Source organism: Tinamus guttatus, unplaced genomic scaffold, assembly GCF_059628265.1.
Source record: "Tinamus guttatus ecotype Peru unplaced genomic scaffold, ASM5962826v1 Tinamus_guttatus_pri_ptg000249l, whole genome shotgun sequence".
Classification (NCBI taxonomy): Eukaryota; Metazoa; Chordata; class Aves; order Tinamiformes; family Tinamidae; genus Tinamus; species Tinamus guttatus.
This window is the reverse complement of record NW_028288783.1, coordinates 1,389,644-1,399,065: the sequence shown is the minus strand read 5'-3', so window position 1 is coordinate 1,399,065 and position 9,422 is coordinate 1,389,644. Positions and strand designations below refer to the sequence as shown.

The 9,422-nt window shown below is 47.5% G+C and overlaps 1 protein-coding gene across 1 annotated transcript; it reads right to left on the bottom strand.

The window, feature by feature from the left end:
- Window positions 1-1,156: 1,156 nt before the first annotated feature.
- On the bottom strand, window positions 1,157-3,178 carry LOC148594363 (E3 ubiquitin-protein ligase PHF7-like). Its single transcript, XM_088526684.1, has 6 exons — window positions 3,030-3,178; window positions 2,639-2,801; window positions 2,448-2,554; window positions 2,104-2,217; window positions 1,607-1,725; window positions 1,157-1,335 (listed from the first exon to the last, which is right to left on the bottom strand). Exons 1-6 carry the CDS (start codon window positions 3,176-3,178, stop codon window positions 1,157-1,159), a joined length of 831 nt encoding a protein of 276 aa, XP_088382810.1.
- Between the last annotated feature and the right edge of the window lie 6,244 nt (window positions 3,179-9,422).

The following is a 9,422-nucleotide window of genomic DNA, read 5'->3' as shown; positions in this document are numbered from 1 at the left end:
CACCCTGTGCCACGTGGGCGGCACTCTGTCCCTGCTTCAGCAGGGGGGTTGGACTAGATGATCTCTAGAGGTCCCTTCCAAACTCAACCGTTCTGTGATTCTGTGATCTCTGGCACCTCAGTGCACTGCCAGGATGGCACACAGCCTGTGACCACAGTGCACGCTGGGGTCCCAGATAGAGCCTGTGTGGATGGGGCACACCAAGACCCTGTCCAGGCTCTCCTAGACCCTTGCCCATAGCAGGACTGAGGGCATTCCCAGTGCACAGATCAGGCAGCTTGGCCCAGGTTCTGGAGCAGTGGGAGCTCTCACTGGGGCTTTCCCAGGGCAGGGGCCACAAGGATGCTCTGGGCAGGGGTAGCCTTTGCTGGGACAGTGGAGGGAGGTGGTCCCATGCACTGAAACGCTTCCTCCTGGGGCCCAGAGAGAACATCCAGAGAGAACATAGCACTATGGGTGCAGTCCCTAAAACCAGCCCCTGGGAAGGGCAAAGGAGGAAGAAGCCCAGGAGGAAATGTGTAGTTTCCCCAGAGCAGTTGAGATTAGCTGCCAGTTTTATTCTCCTGAGGGCTAATGCCCTTGCTTGGGGCTGGCACACAGCTCATCCCACGGGATCTTCATGGCCTGCTATAAGGATGTTGCGACCGTCGTAGTAGCCTTGAGCATCCACACTCCACCACAGATGGGGAAAGTCTCAGCCCAGCTAATCCCCTGTAGTGCTAACACCAGGACAGCTCCAATTTCCAATGCCCCTGCCCTGGAATGGCCCTCGCAGAACCCTGAGCCACCCCAAATGCTGCTGTTGCGGCCCTCTTTGCATACAAGTGCCTTCCCAAGATCATCACTCTCATATCCAAATTTTCCTGGCTCCTTGGCTTCCAGCAAACAGCCTTCACTCTGTCGCAGCCCATGTCGCCAGGCCACCTGCACCCTGCCACTTCTGGAGAAGGTAATGCCAACATGCAAAGAAAACACAGTTGCGCCGATGCTGTCTCCCAAGCCAGCCTCCGAGAAAGGCCAAGAAGGAAGAAGCCAAGGAAGAAATGTGTCACCTCCCAGCAACTGAAGTTGACATTAGCTGCCTATTTTATTCCCATGGGGTTTGGGAACTCATGCCCTTGCTTGGGGTTTGTGCTTGGCTCCTCCCACGAGGTCATCACGGCCTGTTATAAGGATGTTGTGACTGCCATACGAGCCTTGAGTGTCCTGGCCTTTGGTCTGGCCCTGCCTGGCCTGACTGGCTGCTGCTCTCAGGGGCTGGGAAGGTGGAAGATGATGCCGGTTCTGTCTGTCTGCTGCTGGCGGTACCAGCGGGATCTGACTGTGCAGAGGAGCCTGCAAGGGAGCTGGAGGACGAGCCCAGTTCCTGATGGCTGGTGGTGGTGCTGGTGATGATGGTGCTGGTGCCGGCCAGCTCTGACTGAGTCCTGGGGGCTGCAAGGGGAGCACCATGGCCCCAAGCCCCTGCAGCCAGAGAGGCTGGAGCGGCATCCCCAACCCTCGCAGGGGCAGACACACACTGGCAGCCCCTCGCGGAGCACCCGCCGCCAGGCCTTGCCTGCAGCCCGGCCTGAGCGCGCGGGGACCTGTGCACTTGGCCTCTTACCGGGGCCCAGGCCGGCACACTCATCACATTCCCACGTGTCCACGGCCATGCCCAGGGCTGAGCAGCGCCAATGGGTCCCTTTGGAGGCACACGAGGAGCACAACAGCAGCTCCCAGGGCCTGTGGAAGGAAAGGGGGTGTTGGTGCTGGCAGCCGGGGCTGGCACTCGTGCCAGGAAGGCGCCATGGACAAGGCAGTGCCTGGCCAAGCTCTTGTGCTAAGTGCCCTGCATGCCCATGCCCGCCCAGAGTGCTGCGTGAGGCCAAGAGCCCCAGTAGTGCCCTAGCAGCACCCTCCACTGCTTGGAAGGCCTCTTGGGCAGCATGAACAGGGGCATTTCTCCTGCCCTGGCAGCTCTGCATTCCCGTGCCAAAGCCTTTCCCTGTGCCCAGCCCCATGAGGGGTCCTCCTCTCAGGGCCTGCAGAGAGGTTCTGCATCCCACAGCATCTTACAGCCGCCCCACAGGCAGTGTTGACGTTGCTGCACTGGTGACGCACCCTCTTTCCTGCGCCTGCTCCCTGCCTTGCCGGGAAAGGCAGCGGCTGGCGTCGCACCGGCTGTGCCGCTCATATAATTCCTCGAAGCCCCCTCCTTCCTCCCAGGCTGGTGTTCTGCAGGAGAAGGGAGGGAAAGGCCTGCGGCTCCCGCACACGGCACGGCAGGCAGAGGCAGGACGTCCCCGCTCGCCTGTCCCTGCGGCCCCCTTGAAAGCCCATGGGGAAGCCAGGGAGCAGGCAAGCAGGAGCTGTGTGGGGCAGCAGCGCCTCGCAAGCCCTTGGCCGTGCGCAGCTCTTGTGCTCTTGTGTCTCGGGAGCCCAGCAGCCGCCCAGCAGCAACCTACCTGTTTGGGATGAGGATGCCCATTCTCAGCATTTCTGGGATAAACTTTTTCTTGTTATTGCAGTGGGGGCAGCGGAAGCAGGATCTGCTGGCATTGACTGCCTGTCCCTGCAGGAGAGACACAAGCAGTGTTGACGGGACGCTGCTGCTGGGCGCCAGCCGTGCCCACACAGCGAGGGAAGGGCCTCCTACCCGGATGCAGGCGTGGTGGAACCAGGCGCCTTTGCATGCTGGGCACACCATGGTGGTGTAAGATATTTTGTCCTCCACCGGCTCCAGGCAGATGATGCAGGTGGTGTCGGCCTCAGGCCGTGCCTGCACTGCCTGCTCGGGGCGGTGCTCCCAGCAGAAGGACCTGCGGCGAGGAGGGCAGAGAGGGCTCGGCTCAGGAAGTACCGAGGCCCCCGGGGTGATGGAGATGAGGGCAAAGGGCCGCGGAGGAGCCCTCCATGTGCTGGCTCTGGAAGGCCACTCGCAGGGGTCGCTGCCAGGCAGGCAGGCTGCTTCCTCGGCTGCCTGGCCCACGCTGGCACGAGGGGTGTCGAGGCCGGGAGGCTGCGGCACAAGGACCGACAGCCCTTACTTGAATTTCCTGAAGAACTGGGTGATGCAGCTGTGCTCGGAGGCGCAGGGCAGGTGAAAGCTGCGGCTGCAGCCCTTCTCCTGGCAGCTGATGCATGCACCCCCTCTCTCCACAGCAAAGCAGTGCTGCAAAGAGCACAGCCGCCCCATCGCTGACACGTGCTGGCCCGCAGTATTTCCTTAGTTTTGCACTTTGATTGTAAGCCTTTAGTGCAGGGACTGCCTGTTTAAACTGTATTTGTAAACCACAACTTTTTCATTTTTTTCCTGTGATGTTTACCACACTATATCACCCTTTTCCTCTAAACAGATGCCTCATTATTTTTTATTGCTTAAGGAGGATGACACAGCTGTTTGCCTGCATTAATGTGAAAAAACTTAATATAATGTATCCTCTGCATAATATGAATAAAGTCTACATTGGAAATTACACTATTTCTTTTAACTCTGATTTATCAGGTTGGAATTTGAGGGCTGGATACAGTTGTGCTAGGGATAGGAGAAAAATCCATTGCCAGGTTTCTATGAGAAAGATCTGTGAGGAATATTGACGTACCTGATGAACCTGTTTTTTTTGTTTGTTTGTTTGTTTTGTTTTGTTTTGTTTTTGACTTTTACAGAGCATCTCATTGCAGGTGCAGAGTACGTGAAAGGTCCTTAAAGATTTATGAAAAAACACTGTGAAGGATTGACAGTTTGAGAGACTGGTGTTAGGGTGTGAAGGTATTAGTTTCACACGCAATCAGATTGAACCTAGCTAAGAGATCCTTATGGGGTCAATAGGAAATATTTGATCCATAAAACTTGACTGATCTCTTACTATATTTTCAACTATTTTGCTCAGTTTTATTTGTGTATCATCAGTAGGGACAAGGCCCTTGGATAGAAATTGCTCCTGACTAGTTGCAACAGCAATAAGCATCCTAAACAGGAGGACAAAGGCAAAGTAGGGCCAAAATTCAGCAAAATAAACCAGGATGGTATGGGAAATACTCTAGGAGAGCTGGGAGATAAAGTCAGGCTCAAACTGGTGCTGCTCCTCTCCTTCTTTGACCTCTTGCAAGGGAGTGAAGGTAGAAGCTGGGGCAGTACAGTCCATTTCTGGTCCATTAGTGTAGTTCATCTGTGTTGTATAACCACGCAGTAAGGGTACAATTTGGTGTTGCACTCACAGCAGGCAAAATGTAAGCTGTTGCTGAAGGAGATAGTCCTAAATTCACCAAACTGATGAAAAAATACTTCTTGGTGAGCTGCCATAAAGTTGTGCGATGGTTAAATCCAGCACAAGGGAAAATGCAGAAATGTATATATGGGAAGTGGCTGTAAAGAACAGAACTGCTCCTTTTTGTGGCAACCTCCGATTAGGTCATGTTATCATGATATGAAACCATCCTCTTACTTGGCTTTCAAGAGAGATGACAACAAAATTCAGCTTGGAAAAAAAAGTTAATTTTGAGTTATATCCACAGAGTGATCTGACTTTGAACTGTAGAACAGTTTGTGCTGACACAGAGAAAGCTCAAGAAGATGCACTGAAAGGCAGAGCACAGGAGAAACGGCCTCTTCTGGTAGCAGTGTCTTAGAATGACTGATTCTGACCATGGAGATGCTCCCCAAGAAGGCGTTTCCAAATGACAGGTGAATTTTTCAACAGTTTGTAATATCCAACTCAATAAAATGATGTAACTTTTTTTTTTTTTTTTAAGCTAGATGCTGTTGTTGACGCCACAGTACTTACAGAATATTAAAATGTGAAACTATGCCTTGGATTTTCCATACTAGCTAGTAATGCACAAAAATGAGGATGTACCTCAACAACCCTCCATTCTGACAGACTGTAGCAATGCTCTGCCTCCAATTTCCTGACACTGAGTGGTGGAGAGTACAGTAAGATATCAACACCACGAGGTGTGGATGCTGCAGCATGGGGCAGGGCTTTTGTCTGACAGAGGCTGTCTCAGAAATATTGCACATTTGGTCCCCGATCACCCTAATAAAGCAAATATCGCAATAAAGCAAGCCACATGTTTTTGTTTGTTTGTTTTCCCAGTGCATATAAAAGTTAGACTACAGTATAGTGTAAACCTATTAAGTGTGCGATGGTTTTTTTTTTTTTAAATGTACATACGTTAATTAACAAATACCCCTATTGCTAAAAATCGCTAACCATCAGCAGCGCCTTCAGTGAGCTCTAATCTTTTTGCTGAGAGAGGGTCTTGCCTCAGTGTTGATGGCTGCTGACTGATCAGAGTGGTGGCTGATGAAGGCTGGGGTGACTGTGGCAATTTCCTAAAATTAAACAGGAATGGTGCCACATTACCTCTCCCTTTCATGAAGGATTTTTTTTTTTCCCCTCTGTAACATGCGATGCAGCTTGATAACAATTTAACCACAGTAGAACTTCTTTCAAAACGGGAGTCAATCGTCTCACCCCCTGCTGCTGCTTGGTCAGCTACGCTTATCTAATGTTCTAAATGCTTTGTTGTCATTTCAATAGTGTTCACAGCATCCTCACCAGGAGTAGGTTCCTTCTCAAGAAACCACTTTCTTTGCTCATCCATAAGATGCAACTCCTTATCTGTTAAAAGTTTTATCATGAAATTGCAGCAATTTAGTTGCACCTTCAGGCCCCACTTCTAATTCCAGTTCTCTTGCTATTTTCTCTGCATCTGCGGTTACTTCCTCCACTGGCATCTTGACTCCCTCAAAGTCATCCAAGCTGGAATCAACTTCTTCCAAACTCCTGTTAATGCTGATACTTTGATCTTCTCATATGAATCACAAATCTTGTTAATGACATCTAGAATGGGGAATCCTTTCTAGAAAGTTTTCAATTTTCTTTGCCCAGATCCATCAGAGGAATCACTGTCTATAGCAGCTATAGTCTTACAAAATATATTTCTTAGTAAGACTTGAAAGTCAAAATAAGTCCTTGATCCATGGATTGCAGAATGGATGTTGTGGTAGCAGGCATGAAAACAACAACAATCTAACTATGTGCCTCCATCAGAACTTCTGGGTGCTAGGTGCATTGTCACTGAGCAGTAATATTTTGAATCCTTTTTTTTCCTGTTCTGAGCAGTAGGTCTCAACTATGGGCTTAAAATATTCAGTAAATCACGTTGTAAATAGATGTGCTGTCACCGAAGCCGTGTTGTTCCATCTATAGAGCACTGTCAGAGTAGATATAGCATAATTCTTAAGGGCTCTAGGATTTTCAGAATGGTAAATAAGCATTGGCTTAAGGTCACCAGCTGCATTACTCCCTAACAAGAGCCAGCCTGTCCTTTGAAGCCAGACACTGACTTCTCCTCTCTAGCTGCAAAACACCTAGTGCCATCTTCTTTCAGTATAAGGCTCTTCCGTCTACACTGAAAACCTGTTCTTTAGCATAGCCAAATTCACCAATTACCCTAGCTAGATCTTCTGCATAACTTGCTGCAGCTTCTACATCAGCACTTGCTGCTTCACCTTGCACTTCTATGTTCTAGCTTCTCTCCTTAAACCTCATGGTTTCAAAGTTTTCTTCTGTGACTTCCTCATCCCTCTCAAACTTCATAGAATTGAAGAGTTAAGGCCTTGCTCTGGGATAGGCATTGGCTTAAGGGAATGTCGTGCCTGGTTTGATTTTCTTTCTATCCAGGCCACTAAAACTTTCTTCATATCAGCAGTAAGGCTGTTTTTACTTTCTTATTATTCGTGTGTGCTGCAGGAGTACTTTTAATTTCCTTCAGGAACTTTTCATTTGCATTCACAGTTTGGCTAACTGCTTACTGCAAGAGGCCCAGCCTTTGGCCCACCTCAGCTTTTGACTTGCCCTCCTCACTAAGCCTCATCATCCATTGCTTTTGATGTAAAGTGAGAGGCGTGTGGGTCTTCCTTGTGCTTTCCCTGGGGCCCTGGTAGGGTTATTGATTAGCCTAATTTCAAAACTCTTGTGTCTCAGGGAAGAGAGGGGCCCAAGGAGAGGGAAAGACACAGGGGAGCGTCTGGTCCACGGAGCGGACTGAACACACACGACATTTATTGGTTAAGTTTGCTGTCTTACGGCATGGTGCCCAAAAATAATTAAAGTAGTAGCATCAAAGAGCACTGAGCACCCTAACAGATATAATATTAATGAAAAAGTATGCAATATGTGAAGATTACCAAAATGTGATACACAGACACAAAGTGAGCATGTGCCATTGGAAAAAAATGGTGCCACTAGACTTGCTTTATGAAAACCCTCAATTTGTAAAAAAAAAAAAAAAAAAAAAAAAAAGGAAGTATCTGCAAAGTGCAATAAAGCAAAACACAACAAAACATGGTATGCCTCTGTAGACGTATATGTAACCTTTCAAAAAAGATTTTTCTTAAAAAAAAAAAATCTGCTTGGAACAACTGCCAAAGTTTGGTACTATTTCCTTACATCAAACAGGAAAACAAGGCATGCACAGTGTTCCTCTGTAACAATTTTCAAAACTTTTCAGTTTCACTGACACTGAAACTGCTGCCAGAACTTCCTGATGCACTGAACGATACCCGCATGGTTTGGTGTGCAAGACTGGTTTCTAGTGTTAAAGCTATGATATTTCTCACAGTGCCTGGTGAACAAATATTTGTAGTGGTTTCATAATGATACAATTCATACAGTTGAAGTTTCAAGGATTATTTTCTCTCTCCAAAGTTTATCAAAAAATGGTTTGAATATAATTACAAAATAATTCAAAATCTGTTCATTCATTCATCTCCATTCATTTGAAAGGAAAGTGGAAGGGGGCAGAAATTTCATCTAGGGGTACTGAGGAGCTGATTATGAACATCTGCCAACATGCCATGACCTTGTCAACTAACTGTATTCCTGGAAAGAATACATGTTTTGACCTAACTATCCGTATACCTCGGCCAGGCCTGGAGAAGGTTCTGTCAGCGTTTGCTCCAATGAAAATGGCAAGAGTGGGGTCTTGCACTGTTCACAGTGAAACAAGAGCATTCAGATTTTTTTTTCCTCATGTTTACAAGATTGTCATTAATAAAACAGTTGTCAGATTTTGTTAAACCTCAGCTTTTCAGGGGCTCATTGCTTGAAATATTTAATGTCTATCTGTAAGCTCCACAATTCTCTCCCCGCTAGCTCAAGTACTCAAGTACTGCTTTGAAGTATTATGAGAGCTCTTGAGCACACTGGTCTGTGTTTTGGTCTGAGTTCAGATGGTAGCTTCCACTACCCTGCTTTCTGGCTCTTGGGAATCAAGCAGAGAATGTGAACTGTAACCCAGCCAACTACCCCCTTGAGGCAAAAACTAGGGAATAAGAAGCAACTACAAGTAGGGCCCAGCAGGAATAGGGAACCAAAAAAGAAAAAAAAGTTCAATTGGCACAGCACCATAGAAAACAGCAGAAGGCAAAACCACCATCATTTGTTAACTCTGCTTAGTCTATGCTCACCTTGGGGAAGAACACACACATGCACACACGAAGTAAAAAAAGGAATAACGAAGGAATTAAAAGTTACCTTTTGTCTGTAACCTCTACTGAAGAACCCGAGCCTCTGAACAAACTTTTATGTTAGAAAACATCAAAAATATAAAATTGATAAAACTAGCATTTACAATATCAACATAGCAATAAGAAATATTTATATCATAAAGCTATCCTCCTAAAAATAAAAGAGACATGAGCACAGAAGTGGTATTCACTACTCAGCTTTATCTCTACGTTTTTTATTTTGTTGACGGCTAACAACAGCAAAAAAAAAAAAACAAAACAAAAACTTCAGCAGAACATATGTAAAGCTAGGAGAAGACTTTAAAGGCTCCCTATTGTAGGAATAAGGAAAAGAAAAAAAGGTCAACCAGAAATGAAAGTAATAATGCAGGTTGCTTGATGGATAAAAGGATTTTCTGAGGCCAACCATGAGAGGTTAACAAGGAACACCTGTTGAGATGTAAGCAGCACCTGGGAAGGTGGTGGTAGAGAGGTGAGTATATAACGATCTGGTGAAGAAGATGAAGAGAGGAAAAATCTGTCCTGTCCCGTCCCGTCCCGTCCCGTCCCGTCCCGTCCCGTCCCGTCCCGTCCCGTCCCGTCCCGTCCCGTCAAGCAGATGAAAAAGGAGGATAAAGAGGAAAAACTGAGCCTCCCTCACTGAGCCTCAGAAGCTCTAGAAGTTTGACACTCGGGAATAGAAATGTAGGAGTAGGAATTTAATCCTTAGTTGTGGGATTTCTGAAGGCCAGTGCTCGTGTTGTGAGCAAGCCAGCTAAGGACAGAAGGACTGCTAACTAAGAGATAAGGAGTGCGGCTGAAAGTCGGATAAGGAGTTAATGAGCTGAGACAAACTGGAAGAGGGGGACAGTTGTTAAATGTAAGGACACGTGGGCACCATTAGTTAGCCTCTGTTAGTTAGCCT